The 16,831-nt window shown below is 42.6% G+C and overlaps 1 protein-coding gene across 1 annotated transcript in view; it reads left to right on the top strand.

Moving 5' to 3' along the window:
- The first annotated feature begins 20 nt into the window (after positions 1 to 20).
- The window catches only part of SMG6 (SMG6 nonsense mediated mRNA decay factor), a 216,949-nt gene continuing 200,138 nt past the window's right edge, over positions 21 to 16,831 (top strand). The window contains exons 1-8 of the mRNA XM_019650413.1: positions 21 to 200; positions 2,282 to 4,016; positions 4,566 to 4,758; positions 5,233 to 5,343; positions 8,676 to 8,782; positions 9,048 to 9,126; positions 14,797 to 14,907; positions 15,292 to 15,504. Of these exons, the coding sequence (XP_019505958.1) occupies positions 113 to 200; positions 2,282 to 4,016; positions 4,566 to 4,758; positions 5,233 to 5,343; positions 8,676 to 8,782; positions 9,048 to 9,126; positions 14,797 to 14,907; positions 15,292 to 15,504 (2,637 nt within the window). The 5' untranslated portion in view covers positions 21 to 112. The remainder of the gene's footprint in view (positions 201 to 2,281; positions 4,017 to 4,565; positions 4,759 to 5,232; positions 5,344 to 8,675; positions 8,783 to 9,047; positions 9,127 to 14,796; positions 14,908 to 15,291; positions 15,505 to 16,831) is intronic.

The following is a 16,831-nucleotide window of genomic DNA, read 5'->3' as shown; positions in this document are numbered from 1 at the left end:
GGCGGGGAAAATAGTGGGAGGTGGGTGAGCGCGCGCGCCGCCCGTCCGTCGTGGTTTCCTGGCTGCGCGCGGCGTTGGCGGAGTAGCTGCAGCTCTCGCAGCAGCCGCGAAGATGGCGGAGGGGTTGGAGCGTGTCCGGATCTCCGCGTCGGAGCTGAGAGGGATCTTGACCACTCTGGCTCCGCAGGCCGGGAGCAGAGGTGAATCGCGCCGCCCAGCTCCTGGGCCGGGTTTGCCCGCCCCGCCTCCCTCTCTTCTGCCTCCTCCCTGCTTGGTCCGCGGCGCTCCGGAGCCCCCGCCCTTTCCCTCAGCAGTGGGGGCGGGGGCTGAGGGCGGTCCCCTCGCCGCCTTACCAGCCCCAGGGCCTGTGTGGGGTCCGGCTCAGCCAGCTCTGGCCCCCATCGTGAGAGCCCAACCCGAGTCCCTGCCTCCGCCCCCTTTCTTACCGCGAAGGTGACTGTTCCCCATTGCCCCAGCCCTCTCACAGCAGCTTGTGGATTCCCAGCCATCAGGAGACGCGAAAAGGACCAGTGGGCTCTGGGGTCTGGTGGAGGCCTGGGGTGTATCGTTCCCAGAGGAATCATCCACAGGCCTGCTCCGTCATCTCTTTAGCGTTGGAGAGAAAGAACTAGGAAATTGAGGAAGGTTTAACAGCTTGGGACGTCCTTGCTGAACTTTTTACCCCAAGGCAGGCTTCTGAAGGCTGCGCCACTGGAGGGATCCAGGACCTCAGAGAGTTGACTCTACTCTGGTTTGGCCTTGGCATATGTGGGAGCAGTTTTTAATCAGAGAGAATGCTCAACTTTCAAGTTAAAGTCTCCAGCCACACCAGGAAAGCTCCAAGGAAGATTCTAGTGTCTCACCTCTTCTTTTGTTAGGCAGCGGAGTTGTGTAGAAAGATAGCTATGCTTCTGCAGACCTATGGTCAAAGTCTGTGAAATTTTGACCACAGGTTTTCATTGATCCACTGAATTGGATTATTCAGGTGGTTTTCTCCCTCTGCTCTGGAAAGTAGTAGCTCTCCTTCTTCCTTCCTCCACTTCACCTAATTTCAAAGGCCGCTGAGGGTGAGCTATTCTGGAGTTAAACTGCTTTACCTTTATTCATATTTATTGAAGCAGTCTTTTAAACTTCTGATAATAGTCAAGCAGTATCTTAAACTTCAGGGGTTTTTTTTTGTTTTTGTTTTCTGTTTTGTTACACCCATGAGTGTAAATGGTGGAGTATATGATCCCCATTATGGATTCGTTTACATTGGTGTTTATAGAACAACATTAGGATTTTATGTAGCATTCTGTTTTGTGTACTCTGTCATCTCACCAATTCCTGTCACTTTCCCACTGAAATGTTTAGTGGCTATTTGTAGTAGTTTCTGCCATTAATAGATAAAGGTAACAGAAACAAAAAATAGATACTTGCTTATCTGTCATTCAGTAAGCTCATGGAGCCTGGAGGGTGGTTTCTGAAGTCCTGAGCTCTTATTCTTGAGTGCCCCAGGCCTTGGTATTTTGACAGCATGTAACAATACTTCCATCATCTTCTAGGGGAAGCTCCCTTATGGAACTTTTTCTTTCTCATATTCCATCATCATAGTAGCAGTTAGTCTCAGTATTCTAATGATGATAGTCTGAGCAGTATTTCCTTGGAATGACTGCTGGCTGCTGTTAGAGAGTTGGTGAGCATGAGTGGAATTGAAGAATGTACAAGAAACTGCTTCCTGTTTATTTCAACAGGAGGTATATGACTGGGTAATTGATATGCTGAAGAAGAGGATTTTTCTGGCCAAGTTAGAGACTAGAGTTGCAGTTTTTTTTCTCCAGATATGTCCAGAACCATGCGTTGTTATGCATACTTTTCTTTGTATGATAAAGGGACTTAGCCACCCTAGAAGAAGAAAAAATTAAGAATGGATCGTAGGGCTCTAGTAGAGAACAGTCTAATGCTGAAATGGTTAGAGATCTTTTATTCTGACAGTGATGGGGTAGTGTAGGGTTTTGGGGGTCCAAATATGACGTGTGTAACACATGATTTTGTTTTCCTGTTTCCCTATCCTAGGTGAAGATAGCTCCAACACAATTAAGTTCTTAGCCTTGCCAGTTCCTGAACAAATATTGTAAACTTAGTACAATTTTGCTTCTGCAGAAATTTCCTTAGTTGTCTGTCAATAATAGCTTTTCAGTATGTAATTTTTGCTTGACTTTTCTGTTAAAGTACCAGAATGACATTTTTTTCCCCTTCCCTCCTCCTTTATCCTTTTCTTCTACTCTCTCTAACATCACAGAAAACATGAAGGAGCCCAGGCAGCGCAAAGATAACAGACGCCCAGATCTGGAAATCTATAAACCTGGTCTTTCTCGACTAAGGAACAAACCTAAAATTAAGGAACCCTCTGGGAGTGATGAATTTAAGGATGAAATTGTTAATGACAGAGATTCTTCCGCTGTTGGAAATGGTACTCAGCCCATTAAAGATAGCTGCAAGGAACTGGATAACCAACAACAAAATGGTCCTATAGACTCAGAAAATATTCAGGCACAGGAGGCCTTCCCTAGGAATGCTTTGCAAGAGGATCGAAGTCTAAGAATTATCAAGAGAACAAAGAAACCTGACATGCAGATCTATCAGCCTGGAAGGCGTTTGCAGACTATTAACAAAGAATGCCGGGTAGATGAGGAAGAAATCCTCAACCAGGTAGAACAACTGAGAGTAGAGGAAAATGAGTGTAGGGGACATATGAAAGAGGAGGTTGTGAATAAACCAGACAAAAATGAGGCAGAAAAGAGCCTAAATGGTGACAGAGTAAGGGCCGCAAAGGGAGAAAAAGTAAAGAGGATTGAGAAGGGGGAGGGGATGAAGAAAGTGAATGATGACCTGGCACAGGGGAAGCCGGGTTCTGCCAAACGCTATTCCCGCTCAGACAAACGAAGGAACCGCTACCGCACTTGCAGCACCAGCTCAGCTGGTAGCAACAACAGTGCTGAGGGAGCCAGCCTGACTGATAATGGATGTCGCCGCCGCCGCCAAGATAGGACCAAGGAGAGGCCACGACTGAAGAAGCAAGTATCTATGTCCTCAACTGATTCCTTAGATGAGGACAGAATTGATGAGCCTGATGAGCCCAGGAGGAGTTCAGAAAGGAAGAAACATGTGGAAAGAAGCTGGTCTGGCCGTGGAGAGGGAGAGCAGAAAAGCAACGGTAAAGAAAATCGAGGCACTCTTCGTGTCACTTTTGACGCAGAAACCATGAACAAAGATTCCCCTGTGATGAGGTTAGCCAGGGAGGATGTGGATAGGATAAAGCCTGACAAAGGCTTGAGCAGTGGAGGTAAAGGCTCTGAGAAGCAGGAGTCCAAAAACCTGAAACAAGAACTTCGAGGTCGTGGTCGTGGCATTCTAATTCTGCCTGCTCATACTACCCTCTCTGCCAATTCAGCCAGTTCTCCAGAGTCTACACCTTTGGGACCTCGGCTTTTATTTGGATCTGGTAATAAGGGATCTCGGAGTTGGGGCCGAGGAGGCACTACTCGACGATTGTGGGACCCCAACAATCCTGATCAGAAACCTGCTCTAAAGAGCCAGACTCCCCAGCTGCATTTCTTGGACACTGATGATGAAATCAGCCCTACATCTTGGGGTGACTCACGCCAGGCCCAAGCATCTTACTATAAGTTTCAAAACTCTGACAACCCTTATTACTACCCCCGGACACCAGGCACTGCCTCCCAGTATCCTTATACAGGCTACAACCCTCTGCAGTACCCAGTGGGCCCTACGAATGGTGTGTACCCAGGGCCTTACTACCCAGGCTACCCAACTCCATCAGGACAGTACGTTTGTAGCCCTCTCCCTGCCAGCACCATGAGTCCTGAGGAGATGGAGCAGCACATGAGGAACATGCAGCAACAGGAACTTCACAGGCTTCTCCGGGTGGCCGACAACCAGGAACTGCAGCTCAGCAACCTGCTCTCCAGGGACCGCATCAGTCCTGAGGGCCTGGAGAAGATGGCTCAGCTCAGGTATGGTGTGTGCCCTCCTGGCTAGGGGGAAATGGGGATAAGCTGGAGGTGTATAGGCTCCTATGGCTGAAGAAGGTAAAATCCTTTTAGGTAAGCCTGAGTGTTACTTGCCATACATTGATTTTTATATGGGAGGGGCAGTTGGAAAAAGAGCAGAACTGAAAATTTTGTTTCTAGTTTTAGAAATGATGCTTCCCACTTTTTCTTTAAGAAAAAAAATATATATCTTTAAGAGAACATGGAATCTGGAAATGGAAAAGGAAAGACTTTCCAGAATGCCAAGAAATGAACAACACATAACGTGGCAAAGATCTTATTTCAGCTGTTAAATTTAGGTGGAGGCATATGGAGAAAAAACTACTTTTCTAAACATAACTGTCTTCAGAATGACATTCTGCTGTGCAGAATGGAAACTAGAATGAGTACTATACCTGGTAGCATTTTGGATTTCCACCAGGAAGATATTTTCATTTGCAGGAAGCACAAATCGTGGGGTTGGCCTTTGGTGTTGTATATTTGGAGCTAGAAGTTGCATGTATTTTATTGCAGAGCTGAACTGCTGCAGCTGTATGAGCGCTGTATTCTGTTAGATATTGAGTTCTCCGATAATCAGAATGTGGATCAGATCCTGTGGAAGAATGCTTTCTATCAGGTGATTGAGAAGTTCAGGCAGCTTCTCAAGGATCCGAATGTTGAAAACCCAGAACAGATTCGGAACAGACTTTTGGAGCTCTTGGATGAGGTAAACCATTATCTTTTTGCCCTCAGGATAAAGACTTCAGCATCCTCTAGTTGTGATGGGTTTTTACTACCTGAAATACGTTTTACAACCAAACCTTGACAAAAAACTGTATGTTCCTTCTTGGATTTAGGCCTGACCCTACCCCTGTTGCTTCCTTGAGACCATAACTTAAAATTGGAGTTAGTTCTGAGCTTGAAAGCTTTCTGAATGTCTTAGCCGTGGGTAGGGAGGGGGATTGCAGAGGGTGGGGAGAAGAGTGTTTGTGCGTGTGTTCTTATCTTTAAGACCATGGAGAGGTTATGCGATGAATTTCTCTTGTGGATAGTTGGTGGCCACTAAATACTGTATATGCTTCCCTTTACATCAGATGGCTGAGCATTAGCAGAACTGAAAAATCACTTGCCCCAGTTTCTAGTGGGTAGGTTGGATCAGAACAGACTAATTGAGCTGTATCTTAATTTCTTCTTTTTATAGGGTAGTGACTTCTTTGATAGCTTGCTGCAGAAGCTGCAGGTTACTTACAAATTCAAACTGGAGGACTACATGGACGGTCTTGCCATTCGCAGCAAGCCATTACGCAAGACAGTAAGCCAGTTTCTTTATCTTAAATTTCTTCATCCATTTAGTAAGCATTGATCTAGTGTTGGTTATGTGCTAGGCACTGTGCTGGGTGTTGAGGATACAAGAATGAGGGCCGGCCGAGTGGCGCATTGGTTAAGAGTTAGCTTGGGAGCGCCAGCTCTGAGCAGCAGCGCCCTGGTTCAGATCCTACATGAGGGCCAGCGATGCTGCGCCCTCTACAGCTAAGATGGTGAACAACAGCTCGACCTGGAGCTGGGCTGCTGTGAGTCTCCAGTGACAGCATAGGCTGCAGTCGGGCTGGCCGGCAGTGGGCGTGAGCTGCCCTGAGCAGCCGTCCAATGGCTGGCAGCAACTGCCTCACCCGGGAAGAGCGCAATGATAATACCAATATGGGCCAGTGAAGTGACGTCATCCACAACTAGACTGAAGAACAAAAGGACAGCAACTTGTCCGTTCCCCTTCCCCAGTTCCCCAATGCTGTTCCCCTCCCCCAATTCACCAATAAAATCTTTAAAAAAAAAAAAGAATGAAAGGTATAGTCCAGTGGGGGAACAGACCCATCAAACCAACAATTATAATGTAATGTCATAAATACTATGATAATGGTGTATACAGAATATTGAAGGGACATAGAAGGAAGTAGATCTGATTTAGATTGATGGGGGTCAAGGAAGGCTTCTCAGAGACTATCAAGTTGAGCTTTGAAACATGACTAGGAGTGGAAGGGGCAATTTCAATACAGAGCACGGTGAGAGAGAACCAGGTTTTATTGGAAAGGTGCAAGAAGTTCAGTATGCTGACGTCTGTAGTGTGGAGTTGGGCTCTATAGAATGTAAAGCTAATGAAGTAGGAAGAGATAGATCAAAAACTCTTGTATGTCATGTTGAAGAGTTTGGATTTTATTCTGAAAGCAGTAAGGAGCCACTGACTGATTTCCAATAAATGAATATCATAGATTTGATCTTATAACCAGCCACTCTGGCAAACGGTGAGTTTGGGCAACAGTGGAGGTAGGATAGCCAGGGTGTGTGGGCCTGAATAAGGTAGAGGTAGTGGAGGTAGAAAAGAGAAGGGAGGTTGGAAAGATATAAAGGAAATAGAATTAAATTGCTGGCTGATTTGGTGTGAATGATGAGATTGGAGGCATGAGGAGTCTAGATCATCTCCCAGTTTATGGCCTAGGAGAGTGGCTGGGAAGGAAGAGATTACTTCAGTTTTGGATATGATTAGGTGGAGGAGCTTGAAAATGAACAGATGAATAATTGGTCTGTCTGGAACTCAGAAGGAAGAGCTGGGCCTGTGATACACATTTGGTGATAGTTGAAGTAGAAGATGGGATACTGGGAAGGCTGGACAGAACGAGGGGGATCAAATTTCAAAGTGATGATGAGTAAAATTGTCAAGTGCTATAGAATCATCAAATGCTAAGATTACTAAAAAAGTGCTTTGGATTGGATGACCTTATCACAAATTATTTTAATTGGAGAGGATGGAAGCCAGATTGTAGTAAATGAGAAGTGGGGCAGTAGAGATAGTGAGAGAGTAATATAGACTGTTCTTTAAAGAATCTTGGCTATGAAGGCAAGGAGGGGAGATAGTAGTTAAAAGGGAACATAGTGTCAAGAGTAAGTTTGTTTGTTCTTAAGCTGGGAGAGACTTGCGCTTATTTGTATGTTGAGAGGAAAGGGCCAGGGGAAAGAAAGAGGTTAAAGATTCATTGGAGAAAGGAGTGTGATCTGTGGAGCAGAGTTTTCCTCTGGCCTTTCTTCTCCTTCTGATGAATTGCTAGGCACAAGTTCTATTACTAATCAAGTATTTATTGAGTCCCCTCCTACATTCCAGGTGCCATTCTAGGCACACAATTCAGTTTGAACAAGAATGCCATGATCCTAGCTCTTGCAGTTTAAAGTTTGATTAGGAGTGAGTGTAGATGTTAGATTAGTAATTGCAGATGTAAAGAATGTTGTTGGGATATATACTGTATAGAGACCTAGAGGATCATGGAGGACTGAGGAAGTCACACTTAAGTTTAGGCTGAAGACCTGAGACATTAGCCATGTGAAGGTGAATGTAAAGATGCAAGAACTACAACATTCTAGGGAGAGGGAAGAGTATATGTGAAGGTCCTAAAATGGAAAAGATCATGGTGTGTCAGGGGAACCAAGAAAAGTCTAGTCTGATAGACACAGAGAGTGAGGAGGCAAGTGGTGCTGAAGAGGTAGGTGGGCAGAGGCCAGATCATCTAGGACTTCATTCTGCAGATAGCGGAAAGCCTTTGGTGGAATTTTTTTTTCTTTCTCTCATTGAGATAATAAAGTGGCTGTAGTATGGAAATATAACTAGTTTTCTTGGTGCTTTATCAGTTAAATACCAAGGGTTCTTAGTGTTCATTCACAGAGAGAGTGTGTGGAATAGTCGGGATTCTGTAGGTTTATGATGTGGTGATATATAACTTTCCTGAGGTACACATTAGAGTTATGTGTTAGGAAGCTGATGTGCAGGAGCTAGTTATTTAGCTAGCTTGGGGGGTCATTATCTACTTCCCCTTGAAGCTTTGTTCTTTATTCAGTGACATAATTTTTGTGTGTGTAGGGTGGAATGGGATATGTTATGAAGTGACATTCCTTAGGGAGGTTTTCAGGTTGGGCACATGTGTTAGGATTGCTAAGGGTTTATTTACTCTGTTGTTTTCTCACTGAGTGACAGATGCCAAGCCCATCATTGAGAAAATGCACATGCGCACACATATATGTACTACACAGTCCTGGCACATTCTAGGTGTTTGGTAAAGGATAATTTAGTGTTTTAGGGAATTACTATTGTTTTGCAAAGGGGATGTAATGTAGTAACACAGCGCAATGATATTTATTAACAGTTTGAGGAAAGAAAGACTATGATGTCAGGAAAAGAACAGGGTGAACAAATTATCTTAATATTTTTGTATCACTTTATAGTTTGTAAAGTATTTTTATACTTATTCCCTCCAGTTACCGCATGGAATAGGTATTTTCACATTCAAATGAAGAAACTGAGTCCCAAAGAGTCCCAAAGATCTACTTGAGATCACACAACTATTACATAGAGCATCAGGTCTCCTGATGCTTAGGTCAGAATGTTTTCTTCCATTTGCTTGGGATTCGAAATACTTTTTTTAGTAAATTTTTCATCACATTGTTGGCTTTTTTTGGCAGTCAAGGTTAGACTGAAAACTGTACTTTGTTGAGGACTACTAGTGCCTTATTAATACTGCTTTGTCATTTTGACCCCATCCCTGTCCTTTGGGATTGAAGGTAGAGTTTCTTGGGTATGCTATTAACTGATTGTTTTTTCTAAAGGTAAAATATGCCTTGATCAGTGCCCAGCGATGTATGATTTGTCAAGGAGATATCGCTAGGTATCGGGAGCAAGCCAATGACACAGCAAACTACGGGAAAGCTCGCAGGTACTTTTGCCTCTTGTTCACTGCTTCTCTTCCTTGTATGGCTTTAAGCTAAGCCCTGTTAAGAGCAATGGGCCACCTGAGCTGCCTCCCATATGGATGTCCTACAGGTGTCCATGTTGGTCTCTGTAATCATACGTTACCACTCAAGGGTTACGTCTAACACTCCAGCTTATATCTTAAGGACTGTTGGGTGATGAATTGAGAAAGAGTTGATATTGAACTAGCATTTTTTTTTTTTTTTTTTACTACTATATTTCTATTCCAGTTGGTACCTGAAGGCTCAGCACATTGCTCCCAAGAATGGGCGCCCCTATAACCAGTTGGCTCTGCTGGCGGTGTATACGGTAAGAAATCCTAAGGATGGGCAGTATTTTGCAGGCAGTACCTTAGAAGTATGGATTTTGATAGCATCAGCTCCTGGAGCTGAATACTGTAACCCAGAGTATATCCCCTTCTGTCTCTCATCCTCACGCTCCTTTGTTACTATTACTTTTTGAGATAAGTTGTCAGGGATCCCTCACTTCAGTTGAATCTGCACTTCCTCTACTTTCACTGCATTGAGTTCCTAGGGGAATGCTCATGCTCCAGCTAAACACCACTCTCTTTGACCAAGGCTTCTGCTCTGAATCTTGTCTTGCTTCCCTTTCCTATCCTATCGAACTAGGTTACTTATTTCTAGAAGGAAAATGAGGCTCCCTTTACCTCTCCCCCTTAAAGTCCTCAACTACCCTAAGTGCTCAGATCCTTGTTTCCTTTCTCTGTCCAGATCATTCCCTTATTCCTCTTAGCCTTTCACCTAAGGAGTCTAGGCAGAGTACAGTAAATGTCAAGTCATATCTTTCTGGATCTTACCAAACTCCTCTAAATGCAGCTGTAACACAGAACCTTGGGAGCTGACAGAGCTAGTGAGGAAGCTGGATTGGAGGGGGAATAGTGGGTACCAATGGTGGGTACCAAAGGTTCAAGTTAAGAAGCAGCTAAACATGCTCATTAGCAGGAGAGTTTTCTTAATGCTATAAAATGCCCTAATAAACTGTTTTAGTTAATATTTTATTCCCTTTTATTCCACAAAAGATTCAAAAGAAATATTTAATATTTAATTATGGGTTGAAATTGTTGATTAAGTAATGTGGTTTATTGATATACTTCAGAATATTGAATCTCTTCATTTTTTACCTTTGTCCTATTCTCTTTGATTTTTTTTTTCACCCCTCCTTGTGGCTTTATTTTTCTTGCCCTTTTTCCTTATCCATCTTCTATTTTTCCTTCTTTCTCATTTCTTGTCTCCTTTTCTAGTTTTCCTTCTTTGTAATTATTGAATGTTATGTTTCTTGTTAATTAGAAAATGTAATTTTTTCCCCTCAATGGCTTTAAAAAATTGCAGTAAAATTCACATAATATAAAATTATTAGTTATTTGTACAATCCATTGGCATTTAGTTCATTAACAGTATTGTGCAACCAACAACTCTTGTCTGTTTCTGAGACATTTTCATCATCCTAAAAGGAAACCCTTGTATCCATTACCCCCTATTCCTCTGGAGCCCCAGCCCCTGGCAACCACTTAGTCTACTTTCTGTCTCTGGACTTACCTATTCTGATGTTTCATATAAATGGAACCATACAATATGTAACCTTTTATATCTGGCTTCTTTCATTTAACATAAAGTTTTTGAGGTTTGCCCATTTTATGGCATGTATCAGTACTTCATTTTTATGGGTGAATAATATTCCACTGTATGGATATAATCCATTTTATTTATTCATTCATACATTGGATGTTTCAGTCGTTTCCACCTTTCAGCTATTGTGAACAGTGCTTTTGTGAAGTACAAGTATTTGTTTGAATATGTTTTCAATTCTTTTCAGTCTGTTCCTCAGAGTAGAATTGCTGAGTCATATGGTAATTCAATTGGGTCGTCGGGAAAGTCATGACGCATTTTTGCATTGAAAAACATAGAAAAATACTCATAACTTCCCCAACGACCCAATATATTTAACTTTTTGAGGAACCACCAAACTGCTGTACCATTTTACATTCCCACCAGCAATGTACCCGGGTTCTGATTTCTCCACATTCTTGCCAACATGTTACTTTTTTTTTTTTAAATGACCAACCTAGTGGGTGTGAGGTGATATCTCATTGTGGGGTCCCCCTCCCCAACTTGGGGACATTTTTTCTTCTTTAATATTTTTTCTTTTTCTTTTTTTGGTCTGTTTTAGGTTTACAGAAAAATTGAGCAGAAAGTACATATGCTCCTATGGGAACTACATATAGTTCCCATATATTCCTTCAACTCCCTCAACTTTCCCTATTAACATCTCGCATCAGTGTAGTACATTTGTTACAATTAATGAGCCAGTATTGATACATTATTATTAACTAAAGTCCATAGTTTACATTAAAATTCACTTTTACTGTTGTACATTCTATGGGTTTGAACAAATATATAGTGACATGTATGCACCATTATAATATCATAAATAATAATTTCACTGCCTGGAAAATACCCTGTGTGCCACCCTCCACCTGTTCGTCCTCCTCTCTTCCCTGAGCCTCTCGCAGTCACTGCTATTTTCACTTTATAGTTTTGCCTTTTCCAGAATGTCATATAATTGGAACCATATAGAATGTAGCTTTTTCAGATTGGCTGCTTTTACTTAGCTGTATACATTTAGGGTTGGTTTTGTGGCTTGATAGCTCTTTTTGTTGTTGAGTAATATTCCATTGTATGGATGTACCACAGTTTGTTTATCCGTTCTCCTAATTGAAGGACATCTTGATTGCTTACAAGTTTAGCATTTAGAAATAAAAATGCTGTGAACATCTGTGTGCAGGTTTTTGTGCAGACATTAAGTTTTCAACTCATTTGGGTAAATACCAAGAAGTGTGATTGCTAGGCTGTAGGGTAAGAGTGTATGTATGTAGTTGGGGAAAAACCTGCCAGACTGTTTTCCAAAGTGGCTGTATCATTCTGCATTCCCACTAGTAGTGGATGAAAGTTCCTGTTGTCTGCATCATTGCCAGCATTTGGTGTTGTCAGCGTTCTGGATTTTGGTCATTCTAATAGGTGTGTAGCGGTACTTCATTTTAATTGCATTTCCCTAATGACATGATATGGAGCATCTTTCCATTTGCTTATTTGTCATCTGTGTGTCTTCTCTGGAGAGGTGTCTGTTTAGCTCTTTTGCTCGTTTTTAAATTGGGTTTTGTTGAATTTTAAGAATTCATTGTGTGTTTTGGATACTAGTTCTTTATCAGATATGTGTTTTGCAAATATTTTCTCTCAGTCAGTGGCTTGTCTTTTTATTTTTTTAGCAGTGTTTTTCACAGAGCAGAAGTTTTTAATTTCAACGAAATCTAACTTACCAACTTTTTCTTTTTTTTTAGCTGAGCCATCCTGCCACCTGTTGGCAGCTCAGCTCAGGCCGGGAGTCAAACCAGTGACCCTGTTGCTCAGAGCTCACACTCTTGAGCAGCCTCTTAACCAACTGAGCCACTCGGCCGGCCCCCAACTTTTTCTTTTGTGGATCGTGCTTTTGGTGTATTTAAGAAGTCATCGCCAAACCCAAGATTACCTAGACTTTCTCCTGTGTTATCTTCTGGGAGTTGTATAGTTTTGCATTTTACATTTAAGTCTATGATCCATTTTGAGTTAATTTTTATGAAAGGTGTAAGGTCTTTGTATAGATTCATGGTTTTGTATGTGGGTGTCCATTTGTTCCAACACCATTTGTTGAAAAGATTATCCTTTCTCCACTGAATTGCCTTTGCTCCTTTGTCAAAGATCAGCTGACTATTTTGTGGGTCCATTTCTGGGCTCTCTGTTCTGCCCATTGATCTATTTGTCTATTTTTAGGCCAGTACAACACTTTCTAATTACTGTAGCTTTACAGTAAGTCTTGAAGTCAGATAGTGTCAGTCTTCCAACTTTCTTCTCCTTCAATATTGTGTAGACTGTTCTGGATCTTTTGCCCTTCCACATGAACTTTAAAATCAGTTTGTTGATACCTACAAATCTAGTGAGTATGAGGTGGAAGGTACCTCATTGTGGTTTTGATTTGCATTTCCCTAATGATGAATGGTGTTGAGCATCTTTTCATATGCCTACTAGCCATTTGCAAAAAAGTCTACTCAAGTCCTTTGCCATTTTTTCTAATTAAAAATTTTTTAAAATTTTTTTATTGTAAAATACACATAAAATGAAATTTACCATCTTACCTATTTTTTTTTTTTAAAGATTTTTACTGGGGAATTGAGGGAAGGGGAACAGACAAGTTGCTTTCCTTTTGTTCTTCAGTCTAGTTGTGGAGGACGTTGCTTCACTCGCCCAAGTTGGCACCATCATTGCACTCTTCCCAGGCGAGGCAGATCAGTCGCTGGCTTCTGGACGGCCGCTCACAGTGGCTGCTGGCCACTCACGCTGGCTGCTGGCTACACATGGTAACCCATGGCAGCCCAGCTCCAGTCGAGCTGTTGTATGGCAGTGTCACTGGCCCGCATATGTGGGATCCGAACCGGGGCCCTCTGGCATCCCAAGCCAGCTCTTAACCAGTGCGCCACTCGGCCGGCCTCCACCTTACCTATTTTTCAATAGTGTTCAGTACACTCATATTGTCATGCAACCAATCTCCAGAACTCCCCTCATCTTAACAAAACTGAAACTCTGTACCCATGAAACAGTAACTCCCCATTCACCCCTTCCTTCATCCACTGACAACCACCCTTCTACTTTGTCTCTATGTGCCTACTCTACATACCTAATACAAGTGGAATCATACAGTATTTGCCTTTTTGTGACTGTCTTATTTTTTCATTTAGCATTATATCTCAAGGTTTATTCATGTTACAGCTTGGATTAGAGTTTCCTCCTCCTTAAGGCCAAATAATATTCAATTGTATGTATATACTGCGTTTTGTTTATCCATTTATCTCTCAGTGGACACTTCCACCTTTTGGCCATTATGCTGCTGTGAACATGAATGCACAAATACTTCTTCAATTCTTTTGGATATATTCCCATACATAAGTGGGATTTCCGGATCATATGGTAATTCTATTTTCAGTTTTCCTGGAGGAGAGCTCCCATATCCTCATCTTTAAAATGAGAATGATAACTATGGTGCGGTGTCCTTAGGTTTAGAGATAATATCTATGACGTGGTGATCACTTTTCTCATACTTAGTTATGATTAATCGATGTTGCCATTGTTATTTATAATTAAAAAAATAATAGTAGGTAAGTTGAACATTTTGTTTCTCTTAAAAACAAAACATAATTGGCTTTTATATTTTATGAGGCTCTTTATTATTTTTCCCTCTTCTGGGTACTTGGCTCTTAGAGTACTGCTTGTAAGATATAGTACTTTGCAAGAAGAGATGTCTGATGTAATTGCCATGCTTTCTTCCATGGATAACATTCTGGTTTTCTTTTTTTTTTTAATATTTTTATTGGGGAACTGGGGGAGGGGAACAGCATTAGGGAATCGGGGAAGGGGAACAGACAAGTTGCTGTCCTTTTGTTCTTCAGTCTAGTTGTGGAGGACGTTGCTTCACTGGTCCATGTTGGTATTGTGATCATTGTGCTCTTCCTGGCTGAGGCATTTGGTAGCCGGCCACTGGACGGCCACTCATAGTGGCTCACAGCCACTCACGCTGGCTGCCGGCCACTCATGGCAGCCCACTGGAGCCCCACTGCAGCCTACACTGTCGCCAGTGACTCACAGTAGCCCAGCTCCAGGTCGAGCTGTTGTTCACCATCTTAGCTGTAGAGCGCGCAGCATCACTGGCCCATGTGGGATCCAAACCGGTGGCCCTGCTGCTCAGAGCTGATGTTCCCGAGCCAACTCTTAACCAACGCGCCACTCTGCTGGCTCAGCATTCTGGTTTTCTTATTGGTATTCCTCACAGTTTGGGACACAGGTTGGGAGAGATAGTAGTGTTTCTTGGGTGAGCTGACTTAGGCTGCAGTCAGGAAGAGAATTGGTTGACAATGTGTCTGGCCTCTTTCCACAGAGGAGGAAGCTTGATGCTGTGTATTATTATATGCGCAGTTTAGCTGCCAGCAACCCTATCCTGACTGCCAAGGAGAGTCTCATGAGCTTGTTTGAAGAGACCAAACGAAAGGTGAGTGGGAATGCAGGCAGAATCTTTCCTTCCCAGAAGAATGTATTTCTGTTAGTGCTTCTGTGTCCTTAAGGGAATGACTAATAATGTCCTCAGGGGGTCCCATTGGGTTGTGCTGAGGGGAGTCAGTCAGTTCCTATGCAGAACCAAACTCATCTTTGGGAGAGCTTTCTGGGGCCCTTGAGTGTACATGTTCCACAGCATCTAGTTTACAGAATTAATAACTTTTACATGACAAAGCAGATGATATTCTGCTTCTTTTGAGTTGTGGAAAAGTCTTTACTTTTTACGGTCCTTGGGCAACAAACTCAGGTGAGGTGAGCACTTCTCTTTATTAGCTGTATCCTAGGAGAGTCTAAACTTGTGTGTTTGTATGTTGTACAGGCAGAACAGATGGAAAAGAAGCAACACGAAGAATTGGAACTGAGCCCTGACCAATGGCGGAAAGGAAAGAAGTCTACTTTCCGGCATGTTGGAGATGACACTACTCGCCTGGAGATCTGGATTCATCCATCTCATCCCCGGTCCTCTCAGGGCACTGAGTCTGGGAAGGATTCTGAGCAGGAGAATGGGCTGGGCAGCCTGAGCCCCAGTGATGTAAGTTCCTGAGGGTGATGTAAGGAGCCAGACTAGCTAAGTACATGTGGGTACGTGTACAGCGCCCTGGTACATGCAACTATGAGGCACTGCACAGTTGTTTCCCAATAATGACAGGGAAGCCAAATCACTTCAGGCTCCCTGATGTTTGGTCCATCTCCTCCACCTACACTTTATCTTTATTATGCATTTCCCTCTCTCACCACTATGTGGCACTGTAGAATTTAGTAAAAGTAATTTCTAAATGAAGATTTACTTAGTATAGGATAATAATTTTTTGCTGCTTTGGGTTTGCAGTTACCAATATGGTGCTCTAAGATTCTGTGTGGGATTTTGTGAAGCTGGGGAGAGAGAACATAGTACTTGGAAGACTGCAAATGGCTGGTTCATTGTGCCTTAAGAGTAAAATTTATAGTGGAGTGAGTGGTGGGATAAGCGAGCGCCAGATCTTGAAGGGTCATGCAATAAATAATTTGACCTTTATCCTGAAGGTAATAGGGAGCTATTGAGTGCTTTAAGGAGGGAAATAACATGTCACATATGTATTTTAGAAATACAATTCTGGTTGCTTGTGAAAAATTGGGAGAAGAGTAAGACTAGAAATAAGAAGAGTAGGAGGGTGCTACAGTAATCCAAGATGTGAAAAGGACCTGAACTCGGAAATGGCTTTGGAGATGGGGAGAAGTGAACAGATACAAGGTTTATTAAGGAGGTAGAATCCAAAGGACTTGATTGGATGTGGGGAGATGAGGGAGAAGACAGAGTCAAAAGTAGCACCTGGGTTACTGGCCTAGAAACTGGGTGGATGATGGTCCATTCCCTGAGATAAGGAATAAAGTTGGTTGGTTTTAGTGAAGTTGGATTTAGGGCAAAGATGATGAGTTTAGTTTTGGACATGTTAGAATTTCTATAGGACATTGAAGTATTGAAGTGGAGAGTTTCAGAGGCTAACAGATATCTGAAGATGAGGAGAGTGGTCTGGGTCAGAGATCAAGATATTTGAAGATATCCTCTTACAGATGATAATGAAGTTATGAGAGTGAATTCAGTTACTCAAAGAGAAAACAGAGAATGATAAACAGGTTGAAGAGCTAAGAAAGAAAGTAATTGTTTCAGTCTAGTTGTGGAGGGTGCAACTCAGTGGCCCATGTGGGGATCGAACTGGCCACCTTGCACTCTAACCAACTGAGCTAGCCAGCTGTCCCTGTGTGTTTATTTTTTTATTTTTATTTATTTAGCTGAGCCATCCTGCTACCTGTTGGCAGCTCAGCGGCTGCTCAGCTCGGGCTGGACTCGAACTGCTGTTGCTCAGAGCTCAAACTCTTGA

The sequence above is a fragment of the Hipposideros armiger genome, unplaced genomic scaffold (genome assembly GCF_001890085.2).
Source record: "Hipposideros armiger isolate ML-2016 unplaced genomic scaffold, ASM189008v1 scaffold_141, whole genome shotgun sequence".
Lineage (NCBI taxonomy): Eukaryota > Metazoa > Chordata > Mammalia > Chiroptera > Hipposideridae > Hipposideros > Hipposideros armiger.
The sequence above is the reverse complement of the archived record's forward strand: the minus strand, read 5'-3'. Positions and strand labels throughout refer to the sequence as shown.